Source organism: Sander vitreus, chromosome 14 (genome assembly GCF_031162955.1).
Source record: "Sander vitreus isolate 19-12246 chromosome 14, sanVit1, whole genome shotgun sequence".
Lineage (NCBI taxonomy): Eukaryota > Metazoa > Chordata > Actinopteri > Perciformes > Percidae > Sander > Sander vitreus.
Genome location: NC_135868.1, coordinates 21292845 through 21317589, shown reverse-complemented (window position 1 = coordinate 21317589; position 24745 = coordinate 21292845). Strand labels below are relative to the sequence as shown.

The window sequence follows — 24745 nt, the reverse complement described above, 5'->3', positions numbered from 1 at the left end:
TCACACAAAATGTGTCCCAGTGCCCAGTAACAATATAGCTGTATGTTATATGATTAATAAACAAGTACTCAGTTATTTAAACAATGCTTACAGTCAAGTATATTTCTAAGTCCCTCAACAGTTTCTGTTGTTGTCTGTGCTACTTGCAGCATCTTTCTGTATTTGGTTGTTTTCTCATTTTGCAGCTTTTCTTTCTAAATGCTGCGCATGTGTTGTCAAATTGGTGAAGATGTTTTCTGAATTTGCTTATATTTTGTCTATTTGCATGTGTTTTCTTGAGTTGCAGTGTTTTGAGCTTGCAGGGCCACCTCATAAACGGGTATTAAACCTGGATGGATGTTGTCTCTGAATATAGAAAGGTCCAATACAACAAGAAAGCATATTAGCAGGCTAATTACTGCAATGAATAAGTACAGTGTATTGATACAGCAGAAACACATTTGCACAAAACATGAGCAGAAGTTTGAATAGTTCACTAAAGTGTAAAAAAATCAATAAAACATCAGTATCTTGCTTTTAATCTTGCATTTTGTTGTATTCTGAAAACGTATGACTTTTAAACAGTTGGGGAAATTTTTGATTCTATTTTTTCTTACAGCAAACAAAGACCAGCCTACATAATGCATACACAGGCACCGCCAGACTGGGGACTCCTGCCAGAAGAAAGATGATCACATAGATCCATGAAGGGTACGGTACTGATGCCAGAGATGGGAACTCTACCTGTAAATCACAAAAAAAATTATTTTAATAATAATATATTATTATTATTATTATAATAATAATATTAAAATATTAGTGCATTTGGTATGCAATGGCTGTTTAAACTTTGCTGAAGTATGGCTATCTATCTACTAACAAGTTGTATGCTTAAACCAACCCGTTCTCACTCCCAGCTCGTAAAATACGGACGCTTAGTCAGTGTCTCTCAGCGTCAGATAAGACGTAATAAGCACCCCTCAGCGTGTGTATGGAACGCACCGGGCAGAGCAGCAGCTCCGCTGCGCTTTAAGATGACGTAATATTAAGAGCGACAATGGTAGCGAGTAGTATTAAAGCCCGAAATTCCGCGTGGGGAGGATGGTTGGGGTGGAGGATGGGTCAAACAACACAGGACTTTCACCCCGGAGACAGGGTTTTGTGTCCCGCGTCTCACAGAAACCCCACCCACGATCTTTTCCTTAACCCAACTGTCCCATTCTTGTCCTTCGTGTCACATAAACGCACCTTTTATAAGCCCACCTACGATCTTTCCCTAAACCTAACTACCTAACTGCATCAAAAGTGATGACAATAGTCCTTTCCCAGCACGTTTAGATAAAGTGTGTTTAGATCTGATGCTAAAGGAGAATTTTAACATCAATAACAACGCCCAAGGCACCTGACCAAGCGTCCGTATTTTATGCGATGGGAGTGAGAATGTGTTGGCTTAAACACAGAGGAACAACATTTACTTAAAAATGATTAGCCTGCCATATCATTTGTGTATTTTGCAATGAGTGAACATTAGCGATAAAGGCAACATAAAGAAGGGATGTTTAGGATGACGTATTAGCTGATCACAGCGCTTGTGCACTTACAGAGTTGGGATCCCAGACTAAGTAGGTGAGCTCTTCTTGGACTCGTGTCACCAGGTAGAAAACTAAAATAACCAGAACGATTAGAGGACTGATGAACCTCCATGTAACCTGCCAGAAGATGGAGGGCTTATGTCCGACCATGAACTCCAAGTCCTCATTGAACCTGCCACACAAGAGGGTTTAATTAATTTTAGGTCAGCCATCTCCATAAAGCTTTGAATAATAAAGCTTAAAACTGTCACAGCATGATGATGCTAATGCTGTATGCTTATTATATAGCAGGTATCAAGATTAAAATAGTTTAAATACGCACTAACCTGTCTATGCCGTAGATGTATACAACAGCTATCATCTCAAAGAAACCAATGGTCAGAAGTGGAACAGATCCAGCAAAGTTGTCAAAGAGAGTTACCCAATAAATCCCTGAATGCTGCGCAAACAGGAGGGAGATGACGAAGGCGACAGCACACGTTACTCCTGAAACGCACGTCCACAAAAACAGGAGAGCCTTTGTCAAAATATAAACCCTTATGCAAATGCCAAAGATGTTTCATTGGTAATGGAGAAACTGAGTAACTGATTTTGATTCTGAATTGGATTTTAAACCCAAATTACCAGTCTGTGCTTCATTGGGCCATTTTTTAGGAAATACATTCAGGTCTTTCAGTGGGACCACCACTCCTTCAATGTTGCCAAACAGGGTTGAGATACCCAAGCACAGAAGCATGATGAAAAAGAGGACAGACCAGGCTGGAGAACCAGGCATCTGGGTAATGGCTTCTGTGAACACGATGAAGGCCAGACCTGTTCCCTCCACTCCCTGTACAAACACACATTAGTCGTAATGCAGTTAGGAGCAAAATACAATAACAACATGGAATCTGACAGATATTCATCAATACAGTCACCTCACTGAGAAGTGTCTGCAGGTCACAGATTTTGATGTCCAATCCGAGAATAATATCAGGAGAGGAGCTGTTGAGATGATTAAAGGCTGCGTCGTAGTTGCTTGTAGAGATGCTGTCTTCAGGAAGTTCAAATGCATTTAATAATGTCATGATGTTACTAGGGAGAAAATATGTCACGGATTAGTAACTCTGGATAATGAAAAGATGAATTCAGATTTATTTTTTTTAAGTCTATTTTAAAGTGCTATTTAGAGGTTGTACCAGAATAGGTTTACATGGTTTAATTTTCAAAAAACACCATATATTTGTTGTACTGCACATTGCTGCAGCTCCTCTTTTCACCCTGTGTGTTGAGCTCTCTGTTTTAGCTACAGAGTGAGACGTCTCACTTCTGTTCCATCTTTGTTGGGAGTCGCACATGGGCAGTACCTAGGTAAGGATTACTGCCCAGTCAGAAGCAGAGTATGAGGGCGTGCCACGCTAGCAGCTAGGTGAGCATTATAACGTGTTACAAAGTGACGCACGTTCGTCACGAAAGTAAAGGCTGGACTACAACAGAGCTGTTTGGAGCAGTTTGTGAACAGTGTTTTCTGTTGGAGATGGTATGTCCCTTTGGGGTGGACTTTGGGCTTCTTCACTTTGTAAACCTATAACGTGCACAACATTTTATATAACACAATAAAGGAAAGGGAAAAAAACCAAAAAGCATAATATGAGCACTTTAATACAACACTCACATGCTCATACGTACACTGTAAGAGACAACTGGTTGATGGAATCATTCTTCCTGCTCATACTCACTATAAACTGTCCCGTTCCTAGTGTGACTTCAATGTAAACGATGGGGAACAACAACTGTAGACCTTATTTCATGGAAAAATGCATTCCTAAGTGTACCTAGAGCCACCCTGCTAGCATGGCTAAAACTTTGGTATACCAAACCTACTAAATACCTTCCAGGAGGAATGATAACAGCAACCAATACTGTAACTCAACTTGTATATGGGCATTTGAGGGTGTGACTCAAAAAGGGTGTGATTATAATCAAACTGTATATAAGATCATGTATCCTCACGTGTGTTTCAGTTACTTTTAGGACTACTCTATTCCAAAACATTAAAACCCATGTACTGTGACTACTCACTTACTGATACAGCTGTCATATTTCTCTGTGGCCCTGAAGCCGATGATCGTGTAGGTGACTGTGGCAGCATAGATTGAGGTGAGGCCAGTTACGACCGACAGGATCACAGCATCTTGCATGCAGTTGTTGCTTGGAAAAAGAAATAAGCAAAAACATGTTGACCTTGGGTCTGAGAATGGCTACTTCATTTTTTTCAATAGAAAAAAAAAAAGAGACTTGAACTGCAAATTAATACTTGGTATGAATCTTAAAGGGGTGATAGAATGATTATATAGGGTATTTCACACTGTTCCTTAAGGTCTCCTAATAGGGTATGTAACATTGGTTGGGCTGAAAATGGCCCGAATGCTGTTCTATGCGCGCTAATGCAACCCTGTGAAATAGCCATAGAATGAAATGAGAGGTTTTCTCCCTTATATGGTATGCTCATGAATATTTAGATGAGCTGCGCACTGATTGGTTGGTTTACCACGAGCGCAGCTGCGCAGTGCCGCTGCACATGAGGAGAGAGGAGAGGGGCTGCTCCTCAGTCACAGAACAGAAGAGAGAGGTGAATGTTTTGGCGGCCACAAGAGAGAAATACCTTGCGTGCTCGCTGGGCAATACTGGCGTCTTTTCTACAGAAAGTTGCTGTCTTTTCTACAGAAAGTCGCCAGATTTGTCACTAGTCGCTTTTGTGAAAAAAAGGGGGTCTGAAAAGTCGCTAAATCTAGCGACAAAGTCGCTAAGTTGGAAACACTGTCAGTGCTCAGGCAGGTAGAAAGGGGAGAAGGGACAAGGTGTGGGGGCCGGTGTAGGTAGGAGAGACAGCGGGACACGACGGGAGAAATACGCCGCTGGCCAGCTCAGCGGCCAGGCCAGGCCTGACCTTCTCAGCGCCACCTTTCCCTTTTCTTTTTTGGCTTTCCATCATTAGACTCACACTCTGTCTGTTAACGTTACCGATAGACTTCCAAACGTGCGGCCGGGCAGCTGCCGCAGCGCCACCGGAGCAGGAATGACTGGAGCAGCCGAGGCCCGAGAAAATATCCCCCGGCTGGCTTCAAACTTCATTTAAACTTATCAACTAATGTTACTGTACAAAGCACCATAGACACAGTTTAGTTACAGTTTAGTCATCCTCCAGTGTGTCACGCACACACACACACCAATGCAAAGTTTCGACACTTTCATTACAACTAGTGTTGTTGTAACGTTACCCTTGGGACATAAAAAAACTCCACTTCCAGACAAGGAATCACATCTTGCGCTGTAGCTAGTTCAGTGTCTCAGCGCTGGGACATTTAGCAGACAGTGAAGCCCACAGGCATACAGACAGAGTTGTAACTACTACGTTCTTATCATGTCTCGTGCTGGTGGCTCCACAGCCCCTTGTTCCCTGAGGATCCATGTTGGGAAAAAATAAAAAAATGTCAACGTAGGCCTACCGTGAACCGCCGCCTGCAAGCTACTCCACAGCAGCAGCAGCGGCAGCAGCTCCAGCACACACCGCCCTCTGCACCGCGTTAGATCCACAACTCCCGCTCCATTGTCAGATATCTACTCCTTAATTAACTTTTCTCTGTGTGTACATGTACACACATGGGCCAGTATTCCGTTGTACAGCTTGGAACACTGCATTTACGACCGTGGTTCATTTTCAATATCCTTGAAAAACTTCCAAACTTTCTTCTTTGTAATTCCCATTCAGCTACATTCAGAACACCAGCTGGTCTCAGACCAATGGTCTGTATGTACATTTTGGGGCGTGACAAAGGTACAGACCAGAGCCAATTAAGGTACAGCCACCGAGTTGACGTCAACTATTAGCTTCGTTTGGGATTCGCCCGTTTTCAGCGGCAGTTTCAAATTGTGAGATTTGCATAGTAAAGAGGTGTCACTGGGACTTTGAGGTTCTATGTATGTCCTATTTACCCACTGAACTGTCGTTATTCAGCTATGACAAGGTAAACTCGGTTTTACATTCTATCACTCCTTTAATTGGTGCGTTTCCAATCACCTGCATATGCATACTTTTTTTATATAGTGGTATAATGGTTTCCTGACTGAAGAATTGGCTTCACCTCCTGCTTATCTAAGTGACCAACTCACATAACGGTAGTGGATGGAAAGAAGCATTCATTCTCTTTTTCTTCTGCCAACTTTCCAGAGATTTGGTTAAAAAGTGCGATACATTTGGATGTAAACGTGACTAATGTCTCTTACTGAACAGGGTTGTAACTTGAGAAGGAGATGAGGCCTCCCCACCCCACACCAAAGGCATAAAAGACCTGGGCACCTGCATCCAGCCAAGTTGTTGGGTTCATCAACTCGTCCACCTGCAAAAGTAAGGCATAGATGGGGACTTGGCTTTGAGATATGAGATACAACGTTTTTTTCTTATTAACATTTGAAACATACTTCTGGTGTGAAGAGGAACTTTAATCCAGTCAGGGCACCTTTAAGAGTCAGTCCTCGGATCAGGAAGATGGCCAGCACTATGTAAGGCAGGATGGCGGTGACATACACTGCCTGAGGTCATGACAAGAAAAAATAAAATCCTTAAAAATGGACATTAGATTACATTACATCATAACTGACTATTTGCTAAACCCCTCCCCAAAAATTGTGCAATCGCTTAGCAACCATAACTAGGCACAGAGGCCCGCCTGTCAAGGTTTGGATTTTCCTGCAAGTTAAAGGTCCCATATTGTAAAAAGTAAGAGTTCCATGTCTTCATTGATTATAAAGCAGGTTGAGGTGTTATAAGTATCAAAATGCTCAATCCATGGAGAAATGCACACAGCCCTTATTCAGAAACGGTGCCTTTAAACAAGCTGTCAGGACTTCCATACGGTTTTGATGTCACAATATACTATATATAGTGTCGGGACAATGCTGTTCAGTCATTCCCCGGCTGCAATGACAGTGACACATGCACATGCTTAGAGCGCAGATGCAAAAGACCCGGAAACGATCAGAGCAGACTTTTTGAGAGTTTTTTTTTAGAGAGGGGGGCTTAAAGAGACAGTGTTGACAGCGCTGTCTGGCTCTCCAGGATCCAGCAAAGAAGATCCATGAATTGCAGTAAGTGTTTAATTCTTCCACGCTTGCCTCGGAGTGCCTCTGATGTAGATATGGACCAGTGGTGGAATGTAACGAAGTACAAATACTTCGTTACTGTACTTAAGTAAATTTTTCACGTATCTGTACTTTACTTAAGTACAATCAATAGTGCATACTTTTGACTTTTACTTCGTTACATTTTGCAGCAATTATCTATACTTTCTACTCCACTACATTTCTACAACGTTCCGTTACATTTTCGTTACATTTCAGATCAGTTTTTCCCTTCTTATATACTGTCTATGGTTTTTTCCCCTGCCAAAACGTCTTTTCTGACCATCACACGTTTGCAGTCCGCAGGGAAGCCTTCAGCAGCGGCCGTCCAGCTCCCGGTGCCGCTCGCGATATTACAAATCCCACTATGGCCACGCCAAGACCCTCCCTTCAATAGCATTTATTGGCCAGGCGTGTACCGCTCCCGGTACTACCGCGGCTGCTCCTGTTACTGCTGCTGCTCCCGATACTCTGCTTAGTCATATGTGAAGCATCCGTTCACATAAGGTTAATATACAACCCGTAGGCCTGTATCTATCATAAAAACACTCCCGGTCCTCCTCAGCTGTGAAGCCACGTACTTGTTGGCCAAGCCGTGTGTTTTCGCTAAATAAATATGTGCAGCATTCACCGTCCCGTGGGAAATAATGCAAAGTAGAGCTTCATGCAGATCACCCTGATAACCAGAATTGTAAGTCAGAATGTAAACTGGGCCACAGATGGTAAGCACAATTACATTAACCTAAAACTAACTTAATTAAAATGCCACAGCCCACGCAGTTTTTTATTTTTATTTTTTAGAATATAGACATTAAGAGAATAAATCGTTATGCAAGGACTTTTACTTTTAATACTTGAAGTACATTTAAAAGCAGGTACTTTTTACTTTTACTTAAGTAGGGTTTTCATTGTTGTACTTTTACTTTTACTAAAGTAAATATATCTCTGGTTATTTGTACTTTTATTTAAGTACTGAGATTCAGTACTTCCTCCACCACTGATATGGACACAGATATGGCCTTGCTTGTCCATTTGGCCGTTATTGTAGCTGGTGCTCATCTTCTCCACCTTTTCCTCGTGTTAACTCTGATGTGTTAGCTACATTTGAAAACCTTAACCGGCCAGAAGACTGGCGAGTTGATTTCCCTATCCTGATGAGCGACTCGTAGCCACATGCCATCACCATTCAACATCAACCACAAAAAGCACAACCAATACTTAACACAAGATAGACACAAGAGCACAAATTTGTATACATTCAGCAGAGCCGGTGGAGAAGCAACGCCTTCTAGAAACCCCCATGGCTTAAAAATATACAATACAAAAAGTAATAATTGACAAAGTTGATAGCTTGAGTTTTTTTGTCAACAGTTGTCACAGACGTCTTGTTTTCAACCGTGGTCTTTTGGGGAAAATGCATTTTGGTCCGCAGCAGATTTTTTGTTGCAATACCACTAGTGGACACAAAATTTGGAAGCAAGGCTGAGTGGCGGAGCCGTATCCAGTTCAATAATACATCCATGGTTATCACTGTGAATGTTCTTTGTGAGAACAGAAAGTTTGACAGGCATAGCAAGAGTAACTACAGGAGGTGGGGCTTAGCTAACGGTCAATTTACTGAAAGTTCAACAAACCTTGCCTGATGTGCCGATGCCTCTTATGCAGCAGAGTGCAATGACTGTCCAGGCAGTTAACAAGCAGAGTACGATGGGCCATTGGATTCCTCCAGAGTCCGCTATAGAGGCCGAACTATTAAGAGTCACTCTGTAAAAATAGTAATCTACAGTGGAGCTCCGTTGACAATCTGGTACAAATCCTGAAGAGCAACAAATACACATAAACAATACAATTTGGGTGCTTTGGTATGCATGTGAGCGGAAAATGTGTGTAAAGTCAACCTACCTACCTGTCCCATTGTCATTGAGAGGACACTGGGTCCAAGGCAGCGGGTCTTGAAAGGAATTGAAGAGATACCACAAGATCCAGGCTATTAAGGTGTTGTAGTACAGTCCAATCAATAAGGACACCAGCATGGAGGCTACACCTGAGGGACAGCATCATTAAATGTATAATATGTACTGAGTATTGCTTACTCTTTGTAAACACAACGTTCAAATTACATAAAAAAACAGGGGGCAGGATACAGACAATGCCACACACTTCTAGTGGGTCACAAGTGATGATTGAGAGGGATTACTTTTGTATTAGTCTATTAATTGTTTTTTAGGACAACACTGTATATTGTACCTATCACACTCACAGGATACAAATCCCCGCTTATGTGTGAATGCGGTGCAAGTGGGTCTTTTTTTCTTTTTCAGAGCCTGTTTTACATACCAACACCAGTCAGATAAGGGCTGATGGCCCTCCACACTCCCACGCTGCCTTTCCTGAGACGCTGGCCGATGGCAAACTCCAGCAGCAGGAGAGGCATTCCTTCCAGCACCAGCAGGATCAGGTAGGGAATCAAAAAGGCACCTGAAAAATGTAGTGATAAGCGATTGGTAGGTTGGGAATTTTTAAATTCTATGCATGAAAAATGTCAACATGACATTCAGGACATCATTGAAATGTGAAGATGGAGTACTCCTTTTTTTTCTCTCTGAGATATAAATATCTCTGAATCCTGCAAGTGCCATGAGGGAGGGTGGTTTGTCACTTTAAGACAGGTTTCCTTTGTGGTTATGGTATAGCAACAACATGCAATCTTTGACTAATGTATAACATTGATGTTGTTTGGATCCATATATGGTCCATGACATGGACTATGGACAGTGGTTTAACAGTATGGCCTTGAACCCTCTAGTTAACAAATCACAGAAAAAGAGTCTTTGGGTTTTACTCTTGAGAATCATTAATATAACCTCATGCAAATTTCATGACGCTATCTTGTACAGTAGCCATAAATTAGTGGTGTATTTAACTTGGCCTTAGGTAGGGACCAGTGACCTTATTAAAAAAGGAAATGGTTAAGTTAGTTTATTCATTTTATATCAGATACACCACAGAATGCCATAAACTCACACACGATCCTTATAAATGCACTCCTGGGTACCTCACACTTTAATTTGTCCAACACTTATTCAACACCTTTTTTGTCTTACCTCCTCCATGACTTTGACACAAGTAAGGGAATCGCCACACGTTACCGAGCCCAATGCAGAAGCCCACACAGGTTAAGATGTACTGGGCTTTGTTGTCCCACTTGGGCCTGTTATCGGCCACCTCTGTCTCCATCCTGTCCAGGTCCTCATAGTTAGGGATCCGGAGATCCAGGCCTGGGTTAGGAAGTACCAGTCGCATGGTGCCCACATGTGTACTGAAGCAGAGAAGTAGTGTCCACTACGGTTGAACGCTTAGTGAGGAACGTGGTAGAAACGTGTTATCCGAATATGGGAGACTCAGCAATGTTGGAACAAGTTTATGATCTTATATTTATTATCTATTGTTGGTCATAGATTAGCCAAGGAATGCATACTTTGTACTTTTGTCTGCTGTACAGTTTGAATAACCAGTCAGTCATTCAAATAATATGTATGTGTCAAATATACAAAATATCATGCCAGTCTGCAAAAAGTAGACACTACAAAAAAGTAATTATTAAGCTTGATCACATGGTGGGTGGCCTCCTTTGTCTAACATCAACAAAGGATCATACCGTTGCTTTGGTAATGTGTTATTCAAGTATTTTATTTTAAAGGGGTTTATTCAAAAATCATTGTCAGGGTTAAGACAGGACTTTATTATACCACAATTGGTTCTTTTAACAAATTCAAATGTGTGCCTCTTTGCAACTGTTGCCAGGCAAAATCCTGAAAAGCCCTTGTGACCTCATGATATTCCGCATGATTTATTTTCATAGCATACATTTCTTCAAATAGTAACCACTTCCTTTTGCTCTTAGATCTGAACTAGAGAGAGGATTTTTAACAGATCATAAACTGACCATTTATGGCAGTGTAAGTGCAGTGCTGTAATATACCCACACATAAAACACTTTTATGACTGTGAAGGCCACACAATATGCCAAAAATCTCAAATAACACAAAATGGTCTAAAAGGGACTGATGCCATGCATTTATTCAAAAAGACATGCTTACAAAGTCTTAACAAGAATTAGGCTTGTATTGTTATTTACAAAATATTAAAAATAAACATTATTTTTGTTTACTTAGACACATGCACTTTTGTCAACTTACAATACTACTGTAAAAGAATAGTAACACATTTTTTGGAAACAGAGAGTTACACAAGTTTGATACCACTCTCGTATATTTGTGCTAAATATGTATAGATACAGCTAACAGCCAGTTAGCTTCGCTAAAATCCAGTTTCTTTTTACGGGCAGACTTTTTTTTATAAGGCACGTCTCTGTAACCAGGACAGAGATGACATTGAGTGACAGACCTGTCAGTCTCTTCCATGAATACTGGTTTAATACTTCTTCACTATGTCTTGTGAAACTCTTTTAGTTTTATTAATTTTCATGTCATTTCAAGCATGTGTAAATGTAGCATAAGCATTAGAATAGGGTGTGCACGAAAATACAGGACAAATCACGTCCCGTATTGATTCAGTAAGGGTCATTGCTTTTGTTTTAAAACAGGACAATCCCGTATACGGGACGGTTGGCAACCCTTACAACACACACATGGCACAGCAAGAAACTCATATCACAGTAGTACAGCAAACAAAGCAAACAACAATTACGCTCTTCTCCAAAATGACATTATTTTACGGAAAATACTTTTCACAGATAAAAGTCAGTAGTCACTAGTACTTGTACTAGTGCATGGAGGCACTTTTTTTCTTCCTCAAGGCATGAGGAAGAAAAAAAAACGTAAGCATAATATACAAACAACGATAAAACAAATATAAGTAAAAGCTATCTAAAAGCTATCTAAAGCTTAATTTTGTCATTCATTTGTATTTTGGCAGAGATAGTGTCCACTGTGTCATCACTGTAGTCTTTCTGCTTGCAGCATTTCCTCTGGATGAATTTGAAGAGGGCAACCACTGGGATGGCTAAACTGGGAACTCCAGCCAGGATGAAGATGATGACGTAGATCCAGGAAGGAAACGGGCGTGGTTCCAGGGTGGGGAAGTTCTCCTACGGCCAGAGTCAAGAGACACGTTAAAATATACAGCAAGTTGCGACACACAAGAGGTCTGAAATGGAAAAAGGTGGATTCCTACCACCATCAATAATACATCTAAAAAGGTCTTTGAGCTTGCACACTTACCGCCTCCTCGTCCCACACCAAATAAGTGAGGCTCTTGGTGACTTGGGTTATAAAGTAGAAAACCAAGATGATGACCATAATGACTGGACTGACAAACCTCCATGTCACCTGCCAGAAAATATTGGGCTTGTGGCCAATCATAAACTCAATGTCCTTGTTAAACCTGTTTGGAAGCAATAAGAGGGAGACATATATCAGCTGAGTGTGTATCAAAGCAGCCATAAAAGACAACCTTGTACTTGTATTAGATACAGTAAATAAAGCAGCCTGTGTGGCTTGCATTACTGGACTTTAAAGGAAATAAAAGTCCACTCTGTTACTTTAGTAACCTTGAGTAAAACATTACATTAAGACTGGAAATGGGAGGAAATATATATATATATATATATATATATATATATATATATATATATATATATATATATATATATATATATATATACATATACAGTGCAATAGTGCAGAATAATTCACATATTTGAAACCTTAACATCCTTGTCACCACACGATTTGTATCAGAAACCCAAAGTGTTCAATGGATATGCGTGACCTGAACAAATTGTGTTTCTGGTATGAATTGGGTAGTGACAATCCTGATGTTTAACAGGTATAATGTTTACCATGTCAGGTTATGATGTTAGTGTGTTAACATTTGCTAATTAGCACTAAACACAGAGCCAGTAGCGTGGCTAGAAAGCCATTACCTTGGGTACTCTGTACCAATAGTGCCTTCTTGGATAGACTTACCTATCTATGCCATAGACGTATATAACAGCGATCATTTCACAAAAACCGATGACCAGAAGGGGGATAGAGCCAGCAAAGTTGTCAAAAAGAGCTAGCCAGTAGTTTCCAGAGCGCAGGGTAAAGATCAGCCCAAGAGTGAAAGAAATTAAGCAAGTTAGACCTGAAAAAACAATACAAAAAAGTGGTTACATCAAATGTTTTTATGCTGACATTTAATATTTAATAGGAACTTCAGGAAATTACCACAGAAAACTTCTTTGGGCCAACTTTGAGGCAGCAATTTGAGGTCCTGCAAAGGAACCACCACTCCCTCTATGTTTCCGAACATAGTCGAGAGGCCGAGGCAGAAGAGCATGACGAAGAAGAGGACAGCCCACATAGGAGAAACAGGCATTTTGATGATGGCCTCTGTGAACACGATGAAGGCTAGTCCTGTTCCCTCCACGCCCTGAAGTAGAACACCAAATATTTCAACCATAGGCCCTCTGCTAAATCATTTCAGTAAGATTTGAAAACAGCTAAATTCTGTTTCAAATTGTCCAACAATACTGACCTGACTGAGGAAAGCCTGCATGTCACAGGTCTGTAATTGTAATCCTTGAATGATAGCTGGAGTTGTCTTGTTGAGGTAGATCAGAACCTCATTATAGTTGCTTTCTGTGATGCTGTTTTCAGGATAGTTGTAGGCATTTATCAGCTTCAAGATGTTGCTAAAATGAAAGCACAGCGAGATGAGTTCAGTCTTAATAAATGAATCCTAATTGCTTTTTAAAGCCTTTTTGTGCATTTTTTTTAAACTCACTCTGCTGTGCAGTCGTCATAATTTTGCGTGGCCCTGAAGCCGATGATGGAGTAGATAACCGTGGCAGAGTACACTGAGGTGCAGCCATTGATGATGGAGATGAGAACGGCATCCTGCTCACAGTTGTTGCTAACAGACAATGATGATCATGTGAGGAGAAATGTTCAAAAGAAGGCTCATTGTGTTACTGTGCAGTTTAGGCAGTTACTCACTGAATAGAGTTGTAACTGGAGAATGAGATGAGCCCTCCAAAGGCCACAGAGAAGGAGTAGAAAACTTGAGCACCTGCGTCCAACCAGGTCGCTGGATTCATTAATTCTTTTACCTTAAAGAGAATAGAAAGAAGCTCATGTTAACAATGGAATTAAGCTAGGATTCCTATGCTAATTGTTTCCTGTTGTGATATTTTTGTTGTTGTATAGAGCTGACAGTAAACACTTCTACTGTCCTGGCCATTGTTAATTATTAATGTGTGATAGTAGTGTACACCATGATCATAGTTTTATTTCAAGTCTGATCTTCCAGATTGACTGTTGTGTGAGGTCATTAAAACTAGCTGGATGATAAATTGATCAGAGGTTTTTAAAAGTATTTTAAAATATAAGTCCAAATCACACCCCAAGACATTCTGATCTTTCAATACAAAAACTACAATAGGACAATGGCCCAAATCACACCAACTAGCTTACTAATATTTAGAAAATGCTCAGTATTTAACATCCACTTGCATGTAATGAATCAAATAATATGTGGCCAATAGTAGGCTACAGCTAAACTGCTGGCTGGAGAATGAGAGCATTTTCCAAAATTGTATTAATTATACTGACAAGTGTTGGTTGGTGTGTTACAACAGTGATTGTATTAATTATACTGACAAGTGTTGGTTGGTGTGTTACAACAGTGATTGTATTAATTATACTGACAAGTGTTGGTTGGTGTGTTACAACAGTGCTTACATCTGGTGTGAAGAGGAACTTGATTCCCTCTAACGATCCTTTCAGAGTCAGTCCTCTGATAAGGAAGATTGTGAGGACCAAGTATGGCAGAGTGGATGTGATGTACACAGCCTGAGCAAAGAAAGAAATTACAACATGATCCAAAGACATATCTGTATATTAGAATGACCATATATGTACGCAAGCAGGCATCACTCTTGCATCAGATTATTCCGATGTAATGTGACTTTCAGACCTTTCCAGTGGTCTCAATGCCCCGGATGCTGCAGACATAGAGCACAGTCCAGGCAGACAGCAGGGCTAGCACCATCCACCACTGTAGACCTCCAGCCTCGTCGATAGCTGTTGAAGTGTTCAGCGTTTCTCTGTACCAAAAGTAGTCGACACTGCTGCTCCGAGCACACTCCTCCACCACACCTGCAAAGTGCAGATTAGCAGATGACAAAGGGCAACTTTACCAACCTTCGAAATACTTTAAATGTTACCGCAGACTTTACAGCTGATGTGGATTTTTTGGATTCTTTGTGACTGATTCCTTCATGTATGTAGGCATACTTTACCTGTCTTGTTAGCATTGAGAGGACATTGGCTCCAAGGCAGAGGATCTTGAAAAGAGTTGTAGAGATACCACATGATCCAGGCCATGATGGTGTTGTAGTAAACACCCACAAAAAATGAGACAAGCAAGGACGCGATGCCTGTAACAAAATGAAACAATTAGTCTGGTGGCAGTGCTTTTTTTGCTAACGTTGATATGCTAACATACTCACAATGGCAACACTAACATGCTGATGTTAAGCAGTAATAATGTTTACCATGTTCAACCATCTTAATTTAGCGTGTTAACATGCTAAAATTCGCTAGTTAGCACTCAACACAAAGTACTGCTGAGGCTGATGGTAAAAAAAACAATGAATGCCTTTAAAGGAAGTCATTTATGAAAAAATTGTGTAGATATTTCAGTTGGCACCAAGGTGGACCAACCGACCTACAGACTGACATTTCGTCATTTGTCATCCCCCGGGCAACACAACCTATGCATGCTTTTTATTTTTTGACCCACCGACTCCAGTCAAGTATGGATTGATTGATCTCCACACTCCCACACTGCCTTTCCTCAGACGCTGACCGATGGCAAACTCCAGGTGCAGCAGTGGGATTCCCTCCAGGACCAGCAGGATAAGGAATGGGATCATAAACGCTCCTAGAAGTACAACATTCACATTGTCATAAGGAGTTAATAGTCACTTTAAAGATGGTAAGTAAATATTCAGCAGTCAACCTTATTCTCAAAACTGCACCCATAAAGATATGGTACACGTTTTATTACCTGCAGTACTCTATAAACCATGAATAAGACTCACACATTCATTTTTACATACCATTAAAGTTTTAGAAAGTAAAGGAAAAGTTCCAGCAGTTTCAATATGTACCAAATTGCCAGTTGATCTTAATAAACACATATAAGTTTGTAATATTTTCTAGGGATTTATTGATTGATTTTTGACTTTTAAGATCTGTCTAAGAAAAACAGGCATTTCTATTATTTTTAATCTGCCCTATTCGCACAGGACTAGTATTACCTGGAGACCTCTTTTAATTTGTAATAATTTCGGAAGTCGTCATCTTAATCCCGTACGAATCTGCCATGGCTGTTATTTGTCACGTTAAAATTCCACTGCCTATTTTGCCAAACACAGAGGTTGTGTGATATTAATAGTCTCGTGTGAATTGAATCCTGAACGAATGTGTTTTACGAAACACAATCGTAGGGGAGAAATTTCTAAATCACACGAGATCCCCTGGGCCCAGTTTTTCTAAAAATGTAATCTGGATCAAATTCATCCGGATTTGGAAATCCCAAATTTTTCTATCCAGGATTACCTGATACATCTTACTTTTATGCCAGTTTTTTAAAGGAACATTGGGTTGGATCACTGTGATCCAAATACCAAATTTCAGGATTACCAAATCCTGTTTACCAGAGCCTTAAATGGAACCAACAGTGTAGCCTACTGGCTTAGCAAAGAACAACAGGGGCCTGTTGCACAAAAGTAGAATGAAGAAATCCAGGATAACTGAAAAAGCGCAGCTTGAATAGTGTGGTCCGCTCATCGCGGCTTAATTGGTTGCACGTTTGCCGAGCCAGGATGAGAAGGTGCAGCTATGTCAAGCCAGGTGTAGATAGCTGGGATAAGTGCACGTTCACGGCTTTCTTAAATAGACCACGGGATCGATCACAGATTTACTGATGCAGAAATGGAGAAGACTCGTGCGGCATATGTTTAACCCGCTGAGCAGCAGCTTTTAATGGAAAATTACTTAGAGGTGAGTACCATATAATATGCAAAAAGGGGAAATACTTGCAAACAGCATATCTGTAAAACAATATAGTCATTATTCATGTCTTTTTCACTCCCAAGCTCCAAGATGCGCAGTGACGGCACTAAAATAAAAGATTAAGAAGTTTGTATATCTAACAACATTCTACTCCCATCTCAGAAACACGGACGTTTGGTCAGTTATTGTCGTTATTGACGCTAAAAGTCTCCTTTAGAGTCCGCTGCACGGTGTGGAGGATCCCCTCTCCATGTTGCACGGGGTACTCATTTGGGAGAGCAGCGGAGGAAAGCCCATTTCCTGATTGTCCTTAATTTATCTCCGGTGCATAGCAAATAATTTCTCTACCATCCAAACAACTGCAATAGTAGATTCAAATCAAACTTTGCAGACCGCAATAGTACGGGCAATGCAGCACTAAAATAAAAGCAGAACACATTCAGAAGACAACGGAATAACTGTTAAACACATTTATTCTCGGACTGGAGCAGCAGCTGATTTAACACATAGACTCAGGATTAATCTTAGCTTGGTTGTTAGCTTATTGTTAGCTTGGCTGTTAGTTTGGCTGTTAGCTTGGCTGTTAGCTTGGCTGTTAGCTTGGCTGTTAGCTTGGCTGTTAGCCTGCTCTGGAGCAGGCTAGCTGCAAAGAATAAATCTCCATGGTTACTTGGCTGGGTTTAATTCAACCTGCTTTTGTGAAACCAAGTCAAAGCTCAATTCATCCAGGATAACTTGAATATCCTGGCTTAATCCCTTATCCTGGTTTTGTGCAACAGGCCCCTGGTAGGCAAAATACCGGTGGCCACAAAATAGCCATTATTTGTTTTAATTTTAAGAAACAGAAACACTGTAATAAACAGAAACATTTTACATTCCTTATTTTGTTTTAACGTTAAATACCATTTACCATTTTGTTTACCATATCTCATTAGATGTGACATGCTTCATATATGCTTCAAATATGAAGAAATGTATATATCATCAGTAAACATTGATTTTGTGATCATTCACTTAAAAAAACTCAAGATTTTATTTGGTTCGAAAAATCACAACTGAATCCACCCTTCTGATTGGATCAGGATGATCCTGTTTTTTTTTTGTTTGATCAAATAGATCCCAAACCAAGTTCAAAGTTTTGAAAAACCCAAAGGGCAGGTTTGATCCAATGTAAGATCGTATTACATGATCTGATCTTAGTTCGGAATCCCTCTTTTGCTTTTGAAAAACCCATTTCCAAGATTTGATCCAATCCGTGATCTGAAATCCCACTGGATTACTTTTGGAAAAACTGGGCCCTGGTAATAGTTCTGTGCAAATAGGGCTATGAGCAAAATTCAGACTGACTGACTGTGTGTAGTGCTACACCTACTGAATCTGTAAACATCTAAAAGCGCTTTTGAACATAGATGAGATTTCCAAAAATGTTGTGAAATTTTTTTTTTATTTTATATATTAAAATATTCAAAAATTTTAATTAATTAAAAATTAAAAAAATATTTAATGAATAAATCCTTTCAAATGTGTCAGTTAATGTGTTACAATCCACTATAATTTTTGATGTTACGTACCTGGTTTAATTTTATGTCTAAAGTAGACCGACTGAGTTTTGGAAAAGCCCACCCAAGTTACTGATAACAGGTAAAGACACATTTACATCCTTTTAATAATTCATACACACTTTTAATTTTCTGCCATCTCAAACATAGAACACCCAGTCTCATCCCAGCCTACCTCCTCCATGGCTTTGACACAGGTAAGGGAACCTCCAGACGTTGCCAAGTCCCACACAGAAGCCCACACAGGTGAGCAGATACTGGGCTTTGTTGTCCCATTTGGGCCTGTCTCCTGCCTCCTCCTTCTCCATCCTCTCCAGGTCCTCGTGAGAGGGGATCCGGTTATCCAGTCCTGGGTTTGGCAACTTCAGCTTCATAGCGGCTTCTTGTAAATTTCACTGGACTCAGAAATTGTCAATATAGCCGATGAGTCTTCCTTCTCATTCAGTCTCCTCTGTGGAAGCTGTTACTGAGTATCCGTAGACTAGCTCTCTCTGAGTACTTTACCCTACTGTATGTTCTGAAGAAGGGCACTGATGTATTTACTGCAACCTATTGCACCTGATCCACAGTTATCATTAGCTCGTTACAGCCTGTGTCGTATCATGTAATGTCAGCAAGGTTAAGTGGAAAGGGGTGGAACCTCCTAGATAATGGTTAATACATCACATAAGGTGCCTCCCCCAACATGTTTCCCTGAAAGATGAGTATGGTATTCATGACTTTGTGAGTGAAATGGAGCATTGTATTGGCTGTTTACTAACTACAGTATATCACTCCTCTTAAGACCACAAGGTTTTCTTGATGGTTAACAAACATATCCAAGGACATTTTTTGTCTCACTTTGTTTGACATTGAAATAAATAATGAAACACTGTGCAGTCAGAGGCATCACATTTCCCATCATACCATAGCTTATCTGACCTATCAGGCCACGCCATTTCAAGTCCTTGAGAAATCAGATCCATGTTTTATTGCATAGGGATTTACAAGCATATCATTTCAGTCAGTACAGCTACATGTAGTCCACATTCTCTCAGGTTTGATATTTAAATGCTGAACCATGCTAATGTTGACTATTTGAGTTGTTATCTAAATGTAACAGAGGAAGGACTTTTTCAGTTTGTATTTGTATCATAGCATGTTCCCTGCAGTGTAATTGTTAAGCAATTCAGAGTGCATATACATCTTATCAGTGTTCCTTTCTAATACAATTATTAACCAATGAAAGACCTGTGTCGGCATTGTGGCTTATGCTGATAGTGGTGATGCATAGCAGTCATATTAAGAGTTATTGTAAGGATGTCCATTAAGATATAATGTGTGTAAATTACATCTACCTTTGCCCTTAACCAAATTTCTGTTTATATATTTGTTCCATTCCATTAGAAATACGCGCTTATATCCTTGAGGGTCGCGGGGGCCTGGAGCCAGCTGACATTGGGTGCATCTTGGACAGACTGACACATTCACCTTCACATTCACATCTAGGGGCAATTTAGAGTTGACAGCTGACCTAACCTGACATTTTTGGACTTAAACCATTTATTCAGTTTTCCCACAAAAAATACAATAAGCCTCATTACTCAATCCTCCTTGAGTCTCTATACTTCAACACAGTATCAACACAATAAATATCTCAGCACACACAAAATACAGTATGTTCATTTCAAAAGTGAAACCACTTCAACAAACCAAATTTTAACAAAGTAAAGTAGCCACATCATCCAACAAATCCAAATCTGTTTTTCACAGGCCACTTGTTTTGAAAAAAATACAACAAATGTTAAGGTACCTATCCATCATGCCCTAAAACAGTATGACATGTGTATCATTTTGATATAAGTTCACATCCCTTAAGCAACAGTGTAATTTTTGTCAATCTAGTGAGTGTTGTACATGTTGACTTTGGTAGATACATGATTGATGGATTTTTGCAGCAGCAGCATCTATGGAACCATTTGTACAAAGTAAAATCCTGGGATCAAAAGGCTGGGAAGTCCAGCCAGAAGGAAGATAATAATGTAGACCCAGCTGGGATAGGATAATGTCTCCAACACCCGGAAGTTTTCCTGTAAACAAGACAATAAAAAGATTTCAAAATGATATAAAGTATACAATATATATATATGATAATTTGAAGGATTGAAGCTAACAACAGTTGGTAAACATACCAAGCTTGGATTCCAGGTGTTGTATATCAGTTTGGTGCTGAATTTGGTGACAAAGTAAAACACAACGATGACCAACACAGTCAAAGTATGTACTGGCTCCATGGCAGTGGGCTCTGGAAATGAGTTGAAGAAGTACCACATCACCCAGATGATGACGGTGTTGTACTATGCCCACTAAGAATGAGACATTCATGGACGCAATACCTGTAACAGAAGGGGAAATGCAACAGTGTTACATTTTGCAGCACAGAAATACAGACTTCAATGCTGTATGTATTAATGGACTTCCATAGTAGTGCAAAGCGTACACGCTTACTAACCATAACCATAATGATGACAGCTGGATAAGACAAGTGCATCCAACATTTTGACTCAAGACCAGGAAAACAGATTTCAAGCATGAATTTCATAGTGGACTAATATTCATTCTTCCGCTCACCAACTCCAGTCAAGTAGGGGTTAATTGCAGGTCAAACCCCCACACAGCCCTTTCTAGGCCATTGGCAGATTGCAAACTCCAGGTACAATAGCGGGATCCCCTCCAGGAGGAGCAGGATAAGAAAAGCAATCATAAAAGCACCTGGGGGCGAAGGTACATAAGCTTGGACAACTGGACGGATAGAAGAGCTGTGCACGTTAGCACCTTGTTTACTGCAACCATGTGTGATCGTTGCAACACGTCAACACGTGACACACATGTAATTGGTCTATAATTTCTGCCTCACAGCATGAAATAAGCACATCACTGCTGATAAAGTAGGCTCAGGGCTGAAAGTTCAATTGCTGTCAGGATTTCCTTTTAGATAGCAGACATCTAAAACAGCTGAAGTGAAAAATCTGAATCACACATCAAATTATGATCGTTATGAATAATTATTTTAAATTCTTGAGGTAGAGTTTTTGAGATATTGTGGCCTAGGGGCTATTAAATTCAACTACAGATTGTTACTCATGTCTCTGAGGCTCTCAGTGGTAATACAAGTTAAATGTCAACCACTCAAGAGTAATATGTAGACACTTCAGTGTCACAGAGATAGCTGGGAAAATGGATTTCCACCTCTGAAAGGTTTTCAGCTTATCTCAGCATTTCCTTGAGGGTTTACAGCAAGTTCAAGATAAAAAGAAATGTCCTCCACAGGACGAATTGCATTCACTTTGGTAATCCCATAACTGTTTTTTATCTTCCACCATCATCAGTAAACATTTAATGTGTTAACATTCCCATCAGCCTCATGTGTACTTTGTGTTGAGTGCTAATTAGCAAATGTTTAGTATTCTAACATACTACGCGGTTACCATGGTAAACATTATACCTACTAAGCATCAGCATGTTAAGCATTGTCATTGTGAGCATGTTAGCATGCTGACGTTAGCATATAGTTCAAAGTACAGCCGTCCCCAAGTAGCCTCACAGAGTGGGGAGCATGGCTGAGGATTCTTTTTCTTGTTTTAATTAGTTGATATTAGGATGTTCAAAACAGATTAAGTTTTATGAAAATGTTTCAGAAATGTTGCAGATGATTTATTTGATGTACTTATAGTAACATATGACAATGTTATTCCCATATGTAACATTGCTATACTGGTTTCATATACTGGTTTCTTTTAACAGTTTTTAAAGGAAGCAGAATCCATTCTGTCTGACAGCACTCACCCTCTCCTCCTAGAGTTTCAGACCCTGCCTTCTGGCTCCCGCTTCAAATACCCACTAGTCAAAACCAACAGATATAAACACTCCTTCATAGCCTCAGCCATCTCACTGTTAAACTCAAATAGAATAAGGTAATATCAGCTTGACCACCAACAACGCTTGGTAAATATGACTTTTTTAAATGAAGTTTCTTTTTAATTTTTGCAATTTAATGTTGTATTTGTATTGATCTTGTGTAGGTGTCACTGCTGCGAAGCCAATTACCAATCTGGGGACAAATACAGTTCTACTGACTTGATATGTGCTGCTCTGGCTGGTAAGTTAGTGTTTGCTAACTTGAGCTATGCTGGTTTGTCGTGATGTTGATATGTGATGGTGATATGTGAGCGCCTCTCAGACAACACCTCAGCCATGGTTATGTTTATGTTTATATGTAATAACCCCCCCTCACAGCCAAGGGTTCAAAGCCTCATAGCCGGTTCTCCAATATTCATTGTTTCTTCTCTCCACTCACATGGGTATTTTCAAACGTCCAAGCTCATAAATGACCATGTACAGTGGCTCAACACATCAGTGGTTCTTTGCTGTAAAATGGACATTCTAGCTTTATACAGCATTCATTCACCTCTACGAGTTAATATTTAACCTGAATCACTTTAAGTGCAGATATAAGGATCATAATAAATATGTTTGCTCAAGACGTATTTCGTGACATGTTTTAATATCATTCAACTCACACCAGGATCCTGTGTCTTTAACAAAAACGACATACCTCTAACTCAAGAAGTTGTAATGAGTTATGAACACAAGTGATTGACTTCTTGCATGTTTTTTATATTTTAGGGCTGACCCTAACACTTAAGACATACAAACCATTATAATGTGTGTATTCAACAGCCTAAATGTTCAGAATCAAAGCATTTAATGCTGAATAAGATTATATTTCAATATAGAATTCTTATTGAAACTTGCATTATAATGCTTTTTTTTCATTAATTTCACACAGCCTACCTCCTCCTGACCTTCGACAGGTAAGGGAACCTCCAGACGTTGCCAAGTTCCACACAGAAGCCCACACAGGTGAGCAGACACTGGTCCTTATGAGAGGGGATCCAATCTTCCAAGCCCTCTTGGTGCAAAGCCAAAGAGTAAATCATTTCCCTGGGAAATTAGTGGACGACTAACATGAAATATTGTCCTTTACAGTAGATTCAGAACTACTGTGTTATCACATCACTGTGTTCTCACCTTCCCTTAAATGTCTTGTCATGTCAGTTGTTTGGTAACCATCAGTAATAATTATGATAGTCAACAAATGTGTTGTTATCATTCATTGAACCATTAACACCCGGGATCTGTGGTATAACAGGGAAGTTTGGTTTGAATTTTGATTGAGTTGATGATATATGGATAGGAATTACCAGCCTATATTTAGATTATTGAAGGCTGTAAAATGTGACAGAGCTACAGATAAGAGAGCACAGTGAGCGGTTGTCAGGGTGTTTGAAGAACCTTTTGTACTTTGTTCTTATCTTTACAACCAGTTATTAACTTAGGATGCACATTATTTATAATAATATAAGGCTGATGTGTTTTCCCTTTATCAGTGTTTGGAAGTTTTCAGCTCTGTCCTGCAGTTGCCACACCCCCTTTTTTTTTGCCACTCAGTTCCCCAGGTAGTTCACCACACCTTCAACTAATTAGCTTCAATCAGCCACAGACTTCATTAGACAGCACCTGTGCACACATCCCCTTCCCTTTGTTCAAACCACATGGAGGAATCCTTGCGGCTGGAAGTGCTGTGTCTCCTGCCTTGTGTGAGTTATTGTTATGTAAGTTTTATACATTTTTACTTTGATGAAATGTTGCTAATGTAATTATAAGGTGAGCAGTAATCTTGCATTCCTTTTGTTTGGCTGATGTTTAAAGGTGCTGTTGTATTGAACAGTTGAAATTGGTTTACATTACTCATTTGAGTTACCTGTGTAGGAAATGTGCATTTGATTATTTTTATGTTCATTGTTAGTTTGTTAATAACAGCAGATAACTTGTGGTGTTTGTCATCCAAATTAATTGTGGCCTTGTATTGTGGCATTGTGAAGCTAATTATATCCCATATCCCTTTCCCCCTCAGAAACCGCACACCCATACCTGTTACCTTTTATTACTTGGAATAAAATAAATTGTGGAATTAAAAGTGACTGGACTGGACTGAACTGTTCTCACCGACACCTCCACTGGTCTCAAGCCAGCCGCCTACACATCCCTCTCAAACCTCCTTTTCAATCAGTGTTAAAAGAAGTAGCTTTCTGCCCTCCACTGGTAACAGGGGGGGATCTCAACTGATAGTTCCCTTACATAGAAATAGATTTTGCTCACTTTACACCAGTGGTCTTCAATGTTTTTTAGGCCAAGGACGCCTAAACTGAAAGAGATGGAGCAGGGACCCCCTTTTAAGCATTTTAAATTGGGCCTACAATAACGTGTTGGGCAGCCTAAAGCCTTTACACATGGAATTTAATACAATACTAAGCTATTAAAATGA

General features: G+C 40.0%; 2 protein-coding genes across 3 annotated transcripts; both read right to left on the bottom strand.

Moving 5' to 3' along the window:
• Window positions 1-582: 582 nt before the first annotated feature.
• LOC144528800 (sodium-dependent neutral amino acid transporter B(0)AT1-like) lies at window positions 583-10034 on the bottom strand. 2 transcript variants are annotated; one of them, XM_078267631.1, is made up of 12 exons: window positions 9836-10034; window positions 9069-9209; window positions 8638-8775; window positions 8366-8547; window positions 6033-6143; window positions 5838-5950; window positions 3633-3761; window positions 2489-2645; window positions 2196-2400; window positions 1898-2057; window positions 1577-1743; window positions 583-719 (listed from the first exon to the last, which is right to left on the bottom strand). In XM_078267631.1, exons 1-12 carry the CDS (start codon window positions 10032-10034, stop codon window positions 583-585), a joined length of 1839 nt encoding a protein of 612 aa, XP_078123757.1. The 2 variants fall into 2 exon arrangements, with proteins under 2 accessions (XP_078123757.1, XP_078123756.1); XM_078267630.1 differs by having other exon boundaries at window positions 583-723; window positions 1581-1743.
• A 777-nt stretch (window positions 10035-10811) lies between these two features.
• On the bottom strand, window positions 10812-18752 carry LOC144528793 (sodium-dependent neutral amino acid transporter B(0)AT1-like). Its single transcript, XM_078267622.1, has 12 exons — window positions 18554-18752; window positions 15543-15683; window positions 15040-15177; window positions 14715-14896; window positions 14480-14590; window positions 13736-13848; window positions 13524-13652; window positions 13275-13431; window positions 12965-13169; window positions 12722-12881; window positions 11975-12137; window positions 10812-11841 (listed from the first exon to the last, which is right to left on the bottom strand). The coding sequence occupies exons 1-12, from the start codon at window positions 18750-18752 to the stop codon at window positions 11632-11634; spliced, it is 1908 nt and encodes a 635-aa protein (XP_078123748.1). The 3' UTR covers window positions 10812-11631.
• Window positions 18753-24745: the final 5993 nt, after the last annotated feature.

Coding starts and splice junctions, on each gene's coding strand:
- LOC144528800 (XM_078267631.1), bottom strand. CDS start 10,034: ATGCGACTGGTACTTCCTAACCCAGGCCTGGATCTCCGGATCCCTAAC. Junction 8,776..9,068: donor CCCTTATCTGACTGGTGTTG/GTATGTAAAACA, acceptor GCTGTCCCTCAG/GTGTAGCCTCCATGCTGGTG. Junction 2,646..3,632: donor TATGACAGCTGTATCAGTAA/GTGAGTAGTCAC, acceptor TTTTCTCCCTAG/TAACATCATGACATTATTAA.
- LOC144528793 (XM_078267622.1), bottom strand. CDS start 18,752: ATGAAGCTGAAGTTGCCAAACCCAGGACTGGATAACCGGATCCCCTCT. Junction 13,170..13,274: donor TGCAGGCTTTCCTCAGTCAG/GTCAGTATTGTT, acceptor GTTCTACTTCAG/GGCGTGGAGGGAACAGGACT. Junction 11,842..11,974: donor TGGTGTGGGACGAGGAGGCG/GTAAGTGTGCAA, acceptor CTCTGGCCGTAG/GAGAACTTCCCCACCCTGGA.